This window comes from Eptatretus burgeri, chromosome 1 (genome assembly GCF_056783735.1).
Source record: "Eptatretus burgeri isolate ZD-2024b chromosome 1, Ebu_testis_v1, whole genome shotgun sequence".
Taxonomy (NCBI): Eukaryota; Metazoa; Chordata; class Myxini; order Myxiniformes; family Myxinidae; genus Eptatretus; species Eptatretus burgeri.
In genome coordinates, this window is record NC_140961.1 from 79,476,244 (window position 1) to 79,494,912 (window position 18,669).

General features: G+C 48.8%; 1 protein-coding gene across 5 annotated transcripts in view; it reads right to left on the reverse strand.

Moving 5' to 3' along the window:
* Window positions 1-18,669, reverse strand: part of ZC3H11A (zinc finger CCCH-type containing 11A) — a 95,633-nt gene that overhangs the window by 55,817 nt on the left and 21,147 nt on the right. For all 5 annotated transcript variants that reach the window (XM_085890067.1, XM_085890077.1, XM_085890086.1 and 2 more), the window contains exons 4-5: window positions 7,191-7,314; window positions 6,705-6,932 (exon numbers count right to left, since the gene is read on the reverse strand). In XM_085890067.1, coding sequence (XP_085746193.1) covers window positions 6,705-6,932; window positions 7,191-7,314 — 352 coding nt within the window. The remainder of the gene's footprint in view (window positions 1-6,704; window positions 6,933-7,190; window positions 7,315-18,669) is intronic.

Sequence of the window (18,669 nt, forward strand, 5' to 3'; positions counted from 1 at the left end):
TCTCAATACTTTTGATGAGTGTATAAGATTCCTCACTTCCTTGTTACATGCAAGTCCCTAAAGAACATTGCTTATGCAATCCATAACATGTGATAAGCTTGAATGTGGATTATTGAGATGTGGATAGCTTCAGGAAATAATAAAATGTGTCAATGATTTTGTTTTTCCTTCATTGTGCAACTCGTGAGAATTTTTATCCATATTGCCCTTGTTCGGTACCCAATTACATTCGACACCTGAGAGATCGAGTATTGCAGACATAAAGAACAAGGAGTGCGCAGTGAATAAGTGATCTAGTGTGATAAATTGGATGCACAGGCATGCTGTTGATGTGTCACAGGCATGATGGGCTGAATGGCCTCCACCTGCATCCAATTTCCTTGTGTGTATCCTTGTGTGAATTTTAGCCTGTGCAACAAAATTTCAAATGTAAGGCATTTACTTTACTTTAATGTTGACCAATTGGGATTAAGCTTTAATGATACTAGCATGAAGCTCATTGTTTCCACTGGTAGTATCAAAACATTAACCACTGTCAGTACTTTTTTAAAAATTACCTCCCATGTGGGGGTGACGGTCATCTCTATAAGGATTTTTACTATCATAATCGATGAACCGTTGCCAGATATCTCCTAAAATGACAGACTAGATAGGTTTCGAAAATGGTGACTTTCACAACTTTCGTGACCTCATGACCTTGACCTCGAATCTGGGAAAAAATATGTCGTTGGGTATCACTCATCGACTTCTACCCACATACCAAATTTCATCAATATCGGAAGTAAAAAGTTTTCTTTGTACCGGGAGGTGTTTTTGACCATCTTCCAGGTTACGAGGCGGCTAAACAGGACGGAAATTCAAAAATCTGTCCGGTTAGATACAAGATAATATTTTTTACCATCATAATCAATAAACAGTTGCAAAATATGTTGTAGAATGGCAGACTAGATAGGTTTTGAAAACGGCGATTTTTATAACTTTGGTGACCTCGTCACCTTGACCCTGACAAAAGCTTTATAGTTGTGTAACACTCATTGACCTCTACCCACATACTAAGTTTCGTCAAGATCGGAAAGAAAAATTGTTGACGTACGGACGTACGGACATTTGGTCTGGCTTTATTCGGTCATCTCGGTAGAGATGACCTAAAAAGGACCAATGACATTCTCGTCCAGGATGGCTAAAGCAATGCATGAAGAGGAAATAAAAATAAATAACCACCTCGTTATTCAATGCGTCCCAGAGGTACGTCCTTAACTTGGTGTTTGCCTTCTTTCTGCACACATCAGTGTCACGTGGGGCTATCATGGTGTTGTGTGATGAGATGGCATTGGCACTCTTGCACTTCAATATTCCACAAAAAAGGTTTTTTCTGAAATTGGAAAGTATGTTCCTCCACCCTCCCCACTCCCACCCCAGTCATCACACTCTTTCATTATTTCACCGGAGAGGTACCCTCATGCATGATCAGGAATATAAAAATAAAAAAATCAAGATACCACAAAACAGTATAGCTGCCAAGCAGGCAAGGTTAAGGTAACTGTGCAGGCATCACGTAACTGCAATATGCAGATGGGGAGATTCCACGTAAAATTCAGCCATTCCAAGCAAACTTCCACATCCTATCCATTTTCCCAAATTCAACCACGAGTTACAAATTGAAGCCTTTCAGAGATGTATGTTTGAGATTAAAAATTAAAATTTAACCCAAGGATAGGTCAATTTATGACCATCACAGAGCTCCAGGAATTCTAAGATCATCCCCAATCCAAAAGCATGATCTTTTCTACTCTCGTTCACCCCCCCCCCCTTACACCCCAAGCTCTCCTTCTAAATTTCCTTCTTGAGAGTTTCCTGAAACTTGGGCAGCCGATTACCAGACAATATTAAAAAAAACAAGAATAAATACCATGAATGATCGGGTGTCAAATAAAAGTCGATTAATATTTGATGTTGATGATACTTGGGCAGTCGATTACCAGACAATCTATCTATAATTCCAGCAATCTCTGTGTGTCTGTCTGTCTGTGACCGCCGTTTCTCGACGACCGCCGGTCCTATCTCATTGAAACTTGCCAGGAGTATTGCCGGGGACCCGCGGATGTGCCTTTTCGAGGTTTGATATCGATCGGATGAGCGGTTCCCAAGTTACGGCCATTTTATTGCATTTTCAGTGTTTAAAAGATGTATATACGGCAGCTGAAGGTGTCGTTACACCTTCTCATGCCATTTTTTCCCAAATTATTAATAACCAGACGACCACTGGTCCGATCGGATTGAAACTTGCCAGGAATATTGCCGGGGCACGCGGATGTGCCTTTTCAAAGTTTGATATCAATCGGACGAGCGGTTCCCAAGTTACGGCCATGTATCTGTGAACCAATGACAGGACACGGTGCTATGACATCACAAATGACCTCACAATTAATGTTTATTTATTTAAATTTTTTAAGGATTGCCGTCACAATTCTTCTTCTTCGTTTGGTGTGACGTCACAATCGACACTGGGGACCTGGGTATGTGCCTTTTCAAAGTTTGATATCGTTCTTCCTCATCCATTTCAGCTGTTTCCCAAGTGTCTCCCAAGGTTTGAAAGCCGTTCTTTCCCAAGGTTTGAATTAATGAATTTATCCCAAGGTTTGATTAATTATTATTCAAATTATTAATTAATCCCGAGGTTTGAATTTTCCCGAGGGGAACAGCTGTTTCCCAAGGGTTTGAAAGCTGTTTTTTCCCAAGGTTGGAATTAATCGTTGTGCTTGGTAGACATTTGTGAATACATTTACAGAGAGGGGCAAGAGAGGAGGGGGGAGAGAGGAGGGGGAGAGAGGGGGAAAGATATATATATATATATATATATATATATAGAGAGAGAGAGATATATATATATATATATATATATATATATATATATATATATATATATATATATATATATATATATATATATATATATATATATATATATATATATATATATATATATATATGACGGGGGTAAGAGAGGGGAGGGAGAGAGGGGGGACAGAGGGCAGAGAGAGGGGGTGAGAGGGGAGTGGCAAGAGAGGGGAGGGAGAGAGAAGAGCGAGAGTAGGGGGAGAGAGAAGGGAGAGAGGAGGGGGGAGAGAGAAGGGCGAAAGAGGGGGTGAGAGGGGGGCAAGAGAAGGGAGAGAGGAGGGGGAAGAGAGAAGGGCAAGAGAGGGGGTGAGAGGGGGGGCAAGAGAGGGGAGGGACAGAAGAGGAGGGAGAGAGGAGGGGGAAGAGAGGGGCGAGAGAGAGGGGCGTCACAATTCTTCTTCTTTGTTTGATAAGACGTCATAATTGATGCTGGGGACCTGATACTGCAGGCACGAAGCTGCATATACTGGCATGCACCTACGGGCACGCCCCTACGGGCCTGTACTCGTATTAAAAAAAAAAAACAAGAATAAATACCATGAATGATCGGGTATCAAATTAAAGCCGATTATTAAATAATGTTGATAATACACAGCCGATTACCAAACATACCAAGATGGCGACTATGCGTGACCCCCACCCCTTGTATGTCATGACGTCGATTTCTTCGATAAAATAAATGTAGATACAAATTCCTGTCAGCTTGACTTCACCATGTAAGGTGACATTGCAGTTAAACATGACAGAAACACAAATATATCCATATATTAACGAAGACATGTCCAAACGAAGACATGTCCTTTGTGCGTGACTGTTTAAACGGTGAAGACAGACTGACCATGTGTCTGGGCGTGGCCTAACTCTATGATTGACAGGAGCTCTGAAGCACTCGAGCTGTGATTGGTTTTTGATCTCGTGGACGGTCTGACGACCAATCACAGCAATGACGTAAGTGTGAGGAGGATGAGGAGAAAACTATTTGAAACAACCTCCTATTGACAGAGTCAAATGTCAGGGTAAAAAAGATGTATGCCTGGAGTTCCCTCATATATTGCCAATACAGTACTGTTTTGGACCATGGAATTTTCCATGGATAATAAGGTCAGCCAAAAATAGATCACTGGCAACATGTTGCAAGAGGGTTTGTTGAGGCCTGCCAGATACTAACATGGTGTTGAGCTAGTAGGAAGTGCTACACCTCATTTTTGATGCAAGAGGGGTTACAAAATTAAGAATTTTGTTTGTTTTTCCTAAGAAAAAGCTACGTTTGTCAATCTTATTTGCTACACATTATTTTTCGAAAGTAATAACATTGCATCATTATGCTCCTCCATAGAATTGAGTTGATCCAGGATGTTAGTCACACCTGCAGAAAGGCAGAGAGAGGACAGCGAAAATAAAATGGGGGGGGGAGGGGGTGGGGAGGGAAGAAGGTATCGAGAGAAGCCAAGGAGAAAATATGATAAGTTAATAAAATACAATGAATCAAAACATCTGGCAAACTAAAGGGAAGAGGATAGAATAAGGCAGCGGATGTGTAGAGGAAGGAAGCCGGTGACATTTTCAACACCCGCATTGGTACTACTCGCAGAGCACATTGGGACCACCATGAGCGAGAGTTCACTCCAGTTCCTGCAGCAAGCACCACCATGAAATGTGCCATGCTGCAGGAAGTTCCATGGTTTAGTGCATCATTCTTCCTCTTATATTTCTCCTCTCCCCCTATCTTTTTAGTGTGTGTGTGTGTGTGTGTGTGTGTGTGTGTGTGTGTGTGTGTGTGTGTGTGTGTGTGTGTGTGTGTGTGTGTGTGTGTGTGTGTGTGGGTGTGTGCGCGTGGGCGTGTGTGTGCGTGTGTGTGTGTGTGTGTGTGTGTGTGTGTGTGTGTGTGTGTGATGAGATGAGATGAGATGAGATGTGAGATGGAGAGATGGAGAGATGGAGAGAGATTAAAGCTTAGTTCTAAGTACTGTAGGTGAGTCCATTCCTGTCTAGTAATAAACACACATTTTTCTGGCCACGTGATCCCTTCCCATTCCTTAATTATCTCTTTATGAAACATGTTTGTTTTATAATTGATGGGTTAATTTTTTCGGTTCTCAAGTTGAAAGTACCGCAGAGTTAAAATTATTCAGTGCACGCTTTTTGAATGAGCACACACAAAGCCAAATTCCTCCAAATTCCTAATGGTCGTTTGACTGCTAGGTTATTGCTGTAATTGTTTGTTTTGGTATCTCGATGAAATCAAAATGAGGTCTCCCTACCGCTAAGCCAGCTTGCAAAGTTTATCTCAAGCTGGATTGGTACAGCAAAGATTGTTCTTGTTACAATACAAATAGAATGAGATTGTTGCATATCTGTAAATGAATAAAGAAATCTAAAATGCACATTATTCAGTACACATCTATTTTAACCCTCACCAGAACTATACTGTACCAGTAGAAGGGAACCCAGTTCTGAATGCAAATTTATAGTATTTATCATTTAAATTTGTGCATTTGGTAACTTCGTGTTTCTTTGGCTTCTTCTCGAGGTGCTACAGTGGATGCCAATGATGTTTGTCTGAGTTACCTTAACCAAAGTGGTAACCTGCACAACTGTCTGACCGTGATCACTCACAACAGCCCAGAGAAAATATCATCTGTGAAATGCTGAACCTGGAACGAACAAACAACAGGGGTCAACTACCATTTCCAGCAGACAGTCTTGAGAAGGCCAGGAAACATGCCAGAAATTAAAGCGTTATTTGAAGTAGCCACAAGTATGAGAGCCTTCTCCACACTTTGAATTTGAACATTAAATTTGTATTTTTTTTGGTATGCATTGTGGAGGCTCATATGAGAGCTAACACACAATGCACAACAAGGGGGGGGAGGGGGCAGGAGACAAGAGGGTAGGAGGGAAGGACATAACAGTGAGGAACAGACATGAGATCTGTAGAAGGGAGAGGGATGGGGTGGGGTAGGTGGGGTAAACAAGATGGACATGACAGGGACTTTCAGGAAGGAAATCAGGAAATTTAAAGGTGGGTTTGGGGGCGGATTAGCGGGGGTAGAAAAGATCGTGGTTTTGGATGGGGGAAGATGAGATGGTGGTAAACAGCTGTTTTGAATGTTTGAACATTGAACATTTTATCCATCATGCATACAACAGGATCTACAACTGAGAATATTTTGAAGACCTTTTATCATCAAGTTGTATTCTTGGACTTGAAATTATTTGGGCTTTTGGAAAATAAATAAAATCTCAACGAGGGCTTTTTTCATAATGGTGGTCATGGGAGTCATGGCTTGCTGTCACAGGAGTCATATACTATTAATGCTCCCCAAGAAAGAGAGTTTATTTATTTTTCATAGTTTGTCTAATTTTAAAAATCTTCACACCCACATGTAGTCTACTGTGCAAGAAAAAAAAGTTTATCCATTCTAGGAGGCAACAAAATGATAAAAATGTCGAGGCGGGCAATATAATTGTGATAAGAGCTGTCACGGGAGTCACATTTTTTTTCCTCCATATTTTTCCCCATAAATGTTCGTGAATTGAATAAAACATGTTTAGCTAAAATATGTAGCATTCCTAATTCTATAAAATAACTGTACAACATTTTAAGTTTTTTGAAGAAATTGGAAATCATGGAAATAGATCACTAAAAACATTGAGTAGATCGGCATGGGAGTTGTCTTGGACTGGCTGTAATGACATTCAACAACCATTTGCATATTTTCATCATCTTGATATTCTCAGCCCTAACCCTCTCCCCAAGAAACAAAACTGCAACCTTAAGGCAGGCTTCAAATAAGAATACCAACCATCATCATCTTCATCATCGTCATCAGCAGCGTTGATGACAACTGGGGGATGTGTGGGGCTGGGAACATTCTCGGTATTCTCCAGCTTGATGACTGTGCGGTTCTGTGGTGTCACCGAGACCTCCACTTGGTTTGCTGCCGGCAAAGTTGCCGGCTGGGATGGCACTGGCCCTTTGGGAGCTCCCATCATGACAGAGCCCACTGTGTCATCCAACATCAGCACACTTTCTGAATGGGGCAATGCGGAAACAACAAATAGTGTCACCGTAAACTATCACAATGACTAACCATTACACCTTGCATACACAACACTGTAGTTTCACTAAAAAACAATTGTTTGGCCATGGTAAGATGTGATGATTCACTGTGCAAGTTGAAAATTGAACCAGCAATTCCTATTCATGACATTTCATCTCCAAATACGAATTTCCAAATAATAAAAGCACCTTTTAGGAAGCCTCTGATAATCTCGTGAGGGACACTCACCCCGGCTTGGTTGGAGAAAAACGCCGTCGATAATCCGGGCCTTCACATGGTTGAAAGCACAGTTAATCTTCTGGCAACCAGAAGGCTGATTCTCCCAGAAGCAGGGAATTTCGCTACGGCGTTTCTACAAAAGACGGGTTAGTTCAAGTGAATGTGACAGGGCTCCCAAAACAATGCAATGCACACTCTGATAAAAATGAAACAATCATAAAGATCTGATTTACAAAATTATACCCTCACATTTGGGGAGGGAAAGGGGTGTGGGAGGAAACGCAAAATGCATTTCAGTGAATCTCTTGTAATTTCGATGCTAGTCAACCATGTCTTGCCAGTGACTCGATTGTTCGAGCTTGGAGAACATTCAAATGTCAATTCCATATGAATTGATCTCCATTTGCATTTATTTTGAAGTGAAGGTAGAGTACAAAACACCAAACCATGTTGTTGGGAACACATTTTCGAGCATGAGGCGATTGAGAATATTGTTGCGGTTCCAAAAACTATGGCCCCACGTAAAAGTCGGAGCTCTGATGCGTTACCCTGTTGGTGAGCAACTGAGCAGCTTTTCGCCTTTGGGGTCTGGTGGGGTGTGGCTACGACTGCTATGGACCAATAGGGAAGCTCAATTTTGCCAAGAGCCTCTTTTGATCCGACGTTTGGCTCCTCTCCTCTTCCGGGGCTCATAAAAGGAGCGAACGCAGCTCATTTTGGGGCATCGCCGAGAGATCGCTGGGGATAGGGCTGAGCAGAATTGCCAGGGGACAGAATGAGCAAGGATCAGAAGACGCCAGAGCTCGCCAGACATCAGACCTTGCCGGGGAGACAGGCGGCGCAAGGACAAGCATCGGAGTCAGCATGACCAGGCTTGGGGTCACGCATTACTGCTGCGAGCCGGGACTGCTTCCATTCAACGTCGCTCATTTAAGCTACATCCCACAGCGACACACATACAGATTCTGACACAATTTACGATAGGATCTTTTCTCACACATCTTTCTTCGACCATCCATCTCTTGTCGACTGTGGACGCTAAAGCACAATCAACACGGGCAAGCCCTACCAACTGTGCTTTTCAGAGCAAAACCCAAGAGCGAACCGAACTGACTTGCACCTCACATTCTTCCTCTTACAATACGCCACACCCCCACGTCACATTACACTTGCACTTCTCAAACATGCACCCAAGACATCCGCAGTATTTCTCTCTCCTCCCCTTTCCTAAGCTTTCTGGGTTGCGCAGGTATGTCGGCCACGCCAGGTGTTGAGAAGTCATAAATCCTCAACTGCTTCTATCTCTCTGGGCTATCTCCGTGAGAGAGTGAGAGAGTAAGAGAGGGAGGGAGTAAGGGAGGGAGTAAGAGAGGGAGAGATGGCAACTGTCATAGCATAAGTTAAGACTGTATAAGAATATTCAGGATAACTCTGCACTGTCTTCTTTTGTAAATATTGTTTGCCTTTTGCCACACCCCACAAAAATTCCTTGCTTCCCCCTGCTGTACATTTACAATAAATCCCATACTGTGCCACATACTTTTCTTCGCTTGAATGTAAATTTGCTTTGTATAGAAATGCTCCCAGCTTGTTTTTGTCAACTCCTCCATTGGTTAAGTATGGCCCACACCCCAGCTGAGCCGGGACATTATTCCCAAAAATCTGTTAAAGAGCTGATACGTACTTGGCAGCTCTGCTCGGCTGCACCCGATCCAGTAAGTAATCTAACTAACGCAAGTTCACACCGAGGGCACGATTCCCCGATAAGATCACGTGTCCTTAGGTAAACGGAGGACTCCAAGTCATATGGTCAAGTTATTGGCGGTCGATTACGTAGTGTCCGGAGGGCAGTGGGACTCGGATAGTCGTGAGGGTTGTCGAACTCTGCTTATTGCCTGTCCGGATGCACACTACTGCAAAACTAGACACACGCCTCAAGCGGCACAAACACCTATAAGCCTTGCGGAGACGTGACCACCAACACCACACCTCCACAACGCTCCCCACATTGTGCCCATACGCCACCACACCACATTCCTCCCTCCTAAAAACATGATTATAAAATGACCATTAGAATGAGAAACAACATCGGTAAAGCAACCTACGGCATAAAAAAAACAAAGCGCCACAAAACGACGTCAATCAAAAATCATAGGCCCCACCACACAGAAAACAACCAGAGCCCAAAAACGGCATTAATCATGTGGCCGTGAACCAAACCCAGAAGAGCCGGCACAAAAGAAAACGTGCTTATCTGCCCAACCTGCAACCTCAATGCCGCTGTGTTAACCTGGCATATCATTCATCCTTTCGAGTCGAATCCCAAAATGCAGTGGACAGGTGCTTGAGTACTGAGGTGCACGACGAACCCAATGATGGCTGCAGACCACAAAACCCTGGCCGTGTTAAAGATATCAAGAAGCAAGTTGGGGAGCACAGCATCACTACGCAGCAGAAACGCCCCCAGGCGGCTCATGCTTACACGTCTTCCGGCGAGGTCGTGGTGACACCCCAAGCGAACCTCCCCCGGCACCATCAAATGCCCCCGGTCGACAAGTGGGCACATCTCCCTCAGACAGGACCGAATCAGATAAACATCCCGAGCCTGCAAGCCCCGCGCGCCAGCGCGGCCGACCTTGGTGAGACCAGAGGTTTGCGCTGCATGGCGCCAGGCACGTCTGACCTTGGCCATATCAGGGATGGGCGGTGATGCTGAACAGTGCCGTCGGCTGGCCGCACCATCAATCCCATAACAAACCTATGCATCACATCGAGTCGAGATCTCAACGCACATCCGAACGGACGATCAGTGTAGCCTGGAGACATATCAGTGTCATACAACAACAAAAACATCGTCTGCTCCAATGCAACCTCCCCATCACGTACAGCGCGTTCTCCCAGTATAACTCCCACACATGAGAGAGTAGCGGACCGTGGACTGCCCTCGCAGCTGGAGATCAGAAAGACCTCTTTATTCGCCACGATCGCCTGCAAGCTCTTCACATCACATCGATCATATCGGTCATCCCATTGATTGATCCCAACCAAATATATCATGCTCACACGCGGACTGTCGGCATTTGCTTTAACAATGCTAAATCGAATCGCTCATGCAGCAAGAATCAAACACACAACAATTATCAATCCATGAATCACATCGTGTGTACGCCTCTTGGTTGTCACGACGTTGAGATGACTTGCTTGTCGTCGATGGTCGCGTTCCGCGAACTTCTTGAACGCGACCGGCTCGCTCCAATCCCCCGCTGAAATCGCCTGAACGACAAGGGTGTGCACTGTATCACGAGCGCAGCCGAAGCGCGAGAGTTCGTCGCAGCTGGCATGGCTACCGTTGCTCCAGAACCGTACATCATCGTCGCAGGAAGCAATGAACGGCAGCCCATGCTGCATCGTCGCGGCCCCCGTCGCCGGAACCTCGCCCTCGGGTCTCGAGGGAGGCCCGGGCCCAAACGGAGGTACGTGCCCCGAAGGAGGCACAGGTGCACCTGGAGGTGCGAACTCCGAAACAGGAAATTCCTCCTCCTCCTCACGTCGCACCCCCAACCAGCCCAGCACGGGCCGCTCAAGGTCACCGGCTGGCGCCATCCAGTCTCGCCTGAGGCGAGCCAGCAAGTCCCGGCCCAAAAGGGCCGGCCCCTCCCCTCGTACCACAAACAATGAGAGTAGGGCGCTTTGACCTCGGTAGACCACCGAGACGTCTGTCACAGCAAGTGGTGCAATCGTTTCGCCGGTGTATGTGCACAGCGACAAGGTCGTCTTGACCAGGTGAACACCGCGAAGGTCACGAGCAGCCTGCTCGCCCACGACCGACACTGCAGCCCCGGTGTCAACTTGAAACACGATCGGCGCGCCATTCACCTCAACCTCCACTGTTATTGGTCTTGTCACCTCCGGACCAATTGAAAACAGGCTCAACATTGGTTGCATTTCCTGCTCCGGGCCGCCGGGATCACTATGCCCTGGCTGCAGGCCGCTCCTCAGGTCGCTGGGGTCGTCCCGCACCTCGCTATCCAAGACCTTAACGGCGGCCCCCGCCATTCGACACACACGCTTCAGATGTCCCACCTTGTGACAATGCAAACACACGGTATTCTTATACGGGGCACACCCGCCGCAGGTGCAGTCCTCCACATCCCCAGCACCCCTGGGTGTCCATCTCGCTTCCCGTGCGGCCGCGCTGCGGCACGCGGCCACGGCCCGCACCGAAAAGCGTGGGCATGACCTGGGGCACCTGGGTCATCGCGTGGACCCCGGGTTCACCCGACATGCCCCAGCTGGAATCACCCGTCACGTTCTGGCCGGCGATGGCGCGGACATCCGTGAGTGTATGCTCGACAGCTGAAGCAGTCTTGACTGCCGAGTCGAATGTAACGTCGACACTTCGCATCCGCAGAATCGCCGACACCATCTTCGCATCTTGCAGCCCAGAAATAAAGCGATCTCTGAACCGAGCTGGACGATCCTCCGCCGTGAACTTGCAAACCACGGCCGAATGCTTCACCCGCGCCACGAAATCTGCGACGCGCTCCTCTGCACCCTTCGCGAGGTGATCGAACTGGTACCGAGCCAGCTGCAATGACTTCTCCGGCGCCATGTGGGCTTTCATCTTCCCTACCACGTCCTGAAACGACAGCCCGTCGTCACTGGGCTTATCTGGCGCTACCAAATCACTTAGTAGCCGATAATGTTCCGTTGAGAGCGAGGCGAGCAAGATCGATTTGCGTTTGCTCTCGTCGTCTACATCATTCGCATGGAAATAGCATCCCAATTGTTCTGAAAACAATTCGAAGTCGTCTCCGACGAAGACGGGCACTCATCCGTGCGCCGTGCCCCGACCTTCCACCAATCTTGAGCCGTCCTGCAGTTCACTCGACGCAAATTCGCAGGTGACGGCGAGACGTCTGGCTGCAGGACTCGACCCGCACCGAAGACTGTGCGTGCGGGCGCGCGAAACTCGCGACGCGCTTCCCTGGGCTTCTCGCCAGGTGGTCGAACTCGAACCGCGCGAGCTGTGCCAATTTCCCCGGCGCTCCGCGCGCCTGACAATCCAATTGCCCCAGCCAAAGACTCCAAGTCAATACCGACGAAACCCAGGCACTCTGCATACGTCGATCCGAAACAGACTCGTCGCCAAGGTAATGTCCGGATGGCAGTGGAACTCGGATAGTCGTGAGGGTTGTCGAACTCTGTTTATTGCCCGTCCGGATGCACACTACTGCAAAACTAGACACACGCCTCAAGCGGCGTAAACACCTATAAGCCTTGCAGACACGTGACCACCAACACCACACCTCCACAACGCTCCCCGCATTGTGCCCATACGCCACTACACCACAGATTAGAGCGACCCACCGCAACACAAAGTTATTCGTGTGTGACAGCCTGCGATTCCAGTTGAGTTCAGAGAGGAACCCGCGACGGCCCCTCCCTCGTGGTTCCCCCGCGACGCCGGGTCTGCCACAATATGTATGGAGCATTGATGAGGAGCCCTGATGGGTCTCTACGCCAAATCTCATCCACACTCCACACAAACACTATTGTGATGATGGATTGTTGTGACTACCAACAGGTTAAAAGACTTGCACATTATTCTTGACTTAAGAACAAGTTCAGTCACTCAATCAAGATCAGGTTAATTAGACGAGTAAAACATCAAGAAGATTGTTATTTAAAGGTGTAGCCAACGATTTTGGAAGGGACCTTCACCTTTTTCAGAATGCTTTGTTATGTCCAGTTTTATCTCCAATGTCAAGTTTCTACATTTCTCAATTCCAAGCATCACTAGCAACATGTTTATCAGCTTGTTAGGGTAAAATCCCAAAATGGTAAAATAGCACTGTGAATGCAAAAATGTCAGGTCAGGTCAGGTGTGGGAGCATGTGCCAGAACAGCGCGTCGCTGCGTCCACTTTCCGCCGGTACTCCAGGGTCCTCCGTCTGGCCATCCCCCAGTCAGATGCCAGGCCCATCCCCATCTCCTTGAGATGATGGTCAACCTGCTGCAACCACGAGGCATGTGGTCAGCCCACTGGCCTCCTCCACTCATGAGACGGCCTCGCTGAGAGAATCTGGTGAGCAGGATCAGCGTCAGGAAAACGAGCCACATGTCCATACAGCCGCAACTGACGCTCACGGACTATGCAGGTAACAAATCTCATCCGAGTCTCTCTCAGCAACCGCTCGTTGGACACAAAATCCAACCAGTGATAGCAAAGGATTCTCCGAAGAGACCTGGTACCAAAGGAATTAAGTCTCCGTCTCAGATCCTTGGTCAGAGTCAAAGTCTCGCATCCATAGAGAAAGACTGGAAGTACCAAGGACCTGAAGACTAGGACTTTCGTCCTCTCACACAGGTACCGGCAGCGCCACACCCCATGATCCAGTGAATCCATGACACCCCAGGCCCGACCCAGACGTCTATTGACCTCTGACTCAGCCAGCAGAGACATGAATATCACTGCCAAGGTAAGTGAATCTCTCCACGACCTCAACATCCTCACCACAAACAAACACAGACAGGACAGCAGCATTCAAGATGTCACCGAAAGCCTGGATCTTAGTTTTGACCCAAGAAACCCGTAATCCCAGTGGCTCCGACTCCTCATTCAGCACCTTGAGTGCCCCCAAAAGGATATCTAAAGTCTCTGCAAAGATGACTGCATCATCTGCAAAATCAAGGTCCGAGATCTTGACATTTCCAAACGATGCACCGCAGCTTGATCTCTCCGACATCCTCCCTAAAATCCAGTCCATACAAGTGCTGAAAAGTGTGGGGGCCAGTACACACCCCTGACGATCTCCAGTAACAACTGGAAATAAGTCAGAGATGGTACCACCACACTTCACAGCACTCTCAGTACCAGAGTAGAGTTCAGATATCAGATCGATCAGTTTTGGTGGCACCCCACGAAGACCAAGAATCCTCCAGAGGACATCCCGATTCACTGAATCGAACGCTTTACAGAGATCAACATAGGCTGCAAGCAGCCCCTGCCGAAACTCTCGTCTGCGTTCGGTGAGGACACGAAGAGCAAGGATACGGTCAATCGTTGACCTCTTTGGTGTAAAGCCTGACTGCTCTGGACACTGGTGCTCAAGCAGATGGTGGCGAACCCTATTAAGAATTATCCGAGCAAAGACATTGCCCGGCACCGAGAGCAGCGTCACCCCTCGGTAGTTGTTGCAGTCTTGGCGATCACCCTTCCCTATCCAGAGAGGAACAACAAGGCCCCTCTTCCAATCAGTTGGGATGATGCCTGTGTTCCAGGCAGAGCACAAAACTGCATGCAACGACACGAGTGCAGCATTTCCACCAGCCTTGAGAAGTTCAGCATGGATGCCACAGATCCCTGGAGCTTTGCCCCGTTTAAACCGGTTCACCACAGCCTGTGTTTCCACACGCGAAGGTGGACCACAATTGATTTGAGGGTCAGCAACATGGATTGTAACACCCTTGACGTCCAACTCGACAGCTGGGGGATCAGCCTGGTACAACCACTCAAAGTAACCGGCACAGCGGGCCTTCACTTCAGACTCCTCTGTCAAGAGCCTACCACTCTCTGCTCTAACTGCAGTGCTCCGAGGGATGGGCTTGGATGAACGCAATGCGCGAATTCCCCTGGAAGCGGGACGAGAATCACTTGTCCACATGTGATGCTCTACCCCCTCACAGATTCCTCGCACATAGGCCTCCTTGCACGTACAGTTTTACACCTCAGCTCCCTGAACAGCTCAGCTCTGCCATTCAGCCTGGCCCTGCGACTCTGGTCAATGGTATCCAGTGTCCCTTGAGAGACAAAATTCTTCTTTGCCCTGCGGTGAGTTCCAAGACATCCAACGGCAACATCAAGGATGGTGGTCTTGAAGGCACTCCACAACTCTTCAGGACCCCCCAAAGCACCCAGACCCCCCAAGTGTCCACTCAACCTGTTCACAAGCTCCTCAGCTACTCTCTCATCCCTGAGCTTGCCAACATCCAGCGTAGGCTGGGATGGTACCATTCTCCAGGATTTAAGGTGCAGCTTTCGAGTCGCAACAACAAGCCTGTGGTCAGTATTGAGGAACTGAGCACTTCGGTAGACCCTGCAGTTCTGGATCATCCTCCAACGACCGTCAATGAGGACATGGTCAATCTCCTTTGCCACACCGCCAGGGTTGCAATACCAAGTCCAGCGATGAGCTTGTGGGCGCTGAAACCATGAACCAGCCACCCTAAGTCCATGAGTTCTTGCAAAGTCAAGGAACTTTGTGCTATTCTGGTTCATAGTTCCAGACCCATGGGGACCAACACACGTCTCATAACCATCCCTATCAGTTCCAGTCGATGAATTGAAATCCCCCAAGACTAGTAGTGTATCTTGTCTGGGGCACTGATCAACCACAGACTCGAGCGTGGCATAGAATGTGTCCTTCACGGTGAGGTCACTCGCCTCAGTCGGAGCATAGACAGAGACCAGGGAAATGACAACTAAGGAGTGACGAATCCTTAGTCTCATAATACGCTCGTTGACCGGTGTTACCTCAATTATCAATGGGGTCAGCTTATTGGACACAGCTACAGCAACTCCTTGGGTATGGTAACCATCAGAGCGACCAGACGAATAGTAAGTGTAACCACCCACCATTATCTCGTCGCAATCCGGTCTCCGAACCTCAGAGAGAGCTGCAATCCCGATGTCCAAACGCTTGAGCTCAGATGATAACAGAGACAGGTGATCATCCTCTCTTCGGGATAGGACATTCCAGGCACCCACCCGAAGGAATCGCCTCAGGTTAACCCAAGGAGACCGCCGTCTGGTGGACGACACCTTAGCACCACTCCGACACACTCTCCCGCAATCTAACCCAGGGATGTTACCCCGTGGTTTCCCTCCTATCAAAGATTGGGGGTCCCGAAGGCTTTGCCCCAATCCCTTCATCCGGTGAGCTGCCCTGTGAAGGGAAGCTGCACAGGAGGTACTCCCACGGAGTGGGTTTTCAGATTTTTTTTGCTTCAGTACAGAAGTGTGGGATTCAAATCCACCTCGGTCTCCAACTAAATTCACGGGAATCGGTTCAGGGGTGAGAGGAGCGACCCCCGATTCCCTCCAAATTACGAGCAGGCCAAATTAATTCCTTCCGAGAAAGAAGATGGAGTCTCAAGGAGAGCGGGTGCCGGGTGGTTTCGAAATGTGTATGTGTTTGGATTTAGAATGTGTAGAATCCATTGTCTCGGATGAAATCCCCATGGAGGACATTCCCATTGTAATGCAGGAACAATTTCCCCCCCAACTGAACCCAGAGCCCGAAATGGGCGCGGCAGCGAACGTGGTATATGACACCTCCCCTTCCCCTCTCCGCCAAAACCTCCCGATCCTGGCCGAATCGGCTCAGCCGAGTGTACACGACATGGCCCAGCAATGCGCCATGCTGGCAGCAATGAATGTGAATGTGGAAACGAATTTGAAAGCAAACACGAATGAAATGAAAGAAGAAATGAAAACACTGCGGGGTGAGATGCAGCAAATGGGCCGAAGCCTGCAGGTGGGCATGAAGGCAATAACGAGCAGTGAAGCGCGGACAACGGAGTGCGTAATGGCAACGCCACGTGTGGGAGCAAATGAACTAGGGGGGAGTGCAACAGCTGTCAGGCCCGCGGTGAAGGCGGGAACAAAAAAAAAATTTGGGGGACGTGTTGGACGAGACTTGTAAAGGTGACGGAGAGAGCAACAGTGACGGTGACTGAGAGGGAAAAACTAAATGGGGTGACGGAGACGTGCACGAAGGAGATACCAAGGGAAGAGACGGAAATAATAGAGACGCGGGAGATGGGAACGATAGAGGGAAGACTACACGATCCAGACAGGGTTAAAGACGCACACACACGGAGGTAGTGGAGGACCATGAGGGGGAGCTGGCGGACTATTTGGTGACCCAGTGCAAGCATCTGGATGGCCTCCTTCGGGAACGGAGGGAGACGCTATGCTCCCTTGAAGCTGATCTCGACCAGGTCAGTTCGGTCGTGTCGAGCGAGTTTGAGGGGGTGAGTGCTGTAGATGGGTGCACGTGCAGCTTGGGGGGTATAGAGGCCCCGGGAACCCTTGTGGGGACACGAATCCCCAGTGTGGTTGTGCAGGTGTGTGTGTTTACAAGTGTGGCGAAATGCGTGCTGCAACGCACGTATAGCGCGGATGCAAGGGCGTGTGTGAGAGCGACCGGGTTGGTGACAAAGACCCCGTGTGTGGATGAGACCCCAGGTGTGAGTGCGCCCCCGTGTGTGGAGGCGACCCCGCATGTAAGCCGAAGTGCGTGCCTCCCAGCACGCCGTGCGTGGAACAAACCACGGGAGTGAGTGAAAGGCCGCGAGTGGAGCCACGTGTACGAGGGAGGTGGCATGCGTGAGTGAACGGCAGAGTGTGAGAGGGACAGTGTGTGTAAGAGAGCGGTATGTAAGGGAGATGACAGTCGGCATGCGGGAGCACGCAGCCGCGTCTCCCGGTGTGAGTGTGATGGAGTGGAGTATGAGCGTCGTGACACGCAGGTGTGCGTGGATCGAATGGAGACGACGATGGCGACATGTGAGGGACAAAGGCCGAGTAGCGGCCGTAGTTGCTTCGGGGACCGCGCCGGGCTTGCCCAGCAGCGAGCGCGAGGTCCGTGCTGTACAATGCATGAGGCCGCCACATGCTCGCTTGCGTGAGTGAAACCCGGTCCGGAAACGCCAGCGGTGGATGTTGCCGATCCCGCGGACGGACAAAGGTTAGGCAGGATACGGATTTGGACCGGACGGGTTCTACACGCGAGCTTGTGTTAAGCTCCAACGGGCAGAGCACATATGTTCGCGAGGGGAACCCCTCGAAGCACGAGGATTGGCTTTTTTATGCGCTGGGTGATGTCATGGGTGCATTTATGGTTGGAATCCGGCAGGAGGGTGAATCCCTGCCGGATGATACCGTCCAAGAGGGACGAGGGACGCGAACAGCTGCCATGACATCATGCCAAAGGTGCGCGGTTGTGAATTGCCGCGCTGGTGCTGCGCGGGGGGAGGGGAAAGAAAACGAGCCTCGCTTTCAGGTGAACAGGATTCCCAGGCAAGGGGTGCAAGACCCCCTGGGCCTGGGCACAGGATACAACTAGTTAGGGGGAAGGGTTAGTGTTAGCTAGACCGGCTTCATGGGGCAGGGGTAAGTCCTCATGGGGCCCGTGGAATGGTTTAGGTGGAGGGATTGTCGTCAGATTTAGGAAGGGAGATGGGAAATAAATGGTTGGAGACAGTGACAAACTGTGAGAGTGTAGAGGGGACGGAGCTTAGCTACGTAGTGTTAAAAGGAACGTGCTGTAGTGTAACGGACAACATGGCAGCACGAGTTAGTTAGGGGATTTAGTGAGCAGGATGGCAGGATTCAGCGGTGTGAGTTGAGAAGTGTGGAAGGAAAATGTACTTGGTGAGTGAGTGAGGCCAGCGGGTCTGTGTATGGAGCGAATGGGGAATG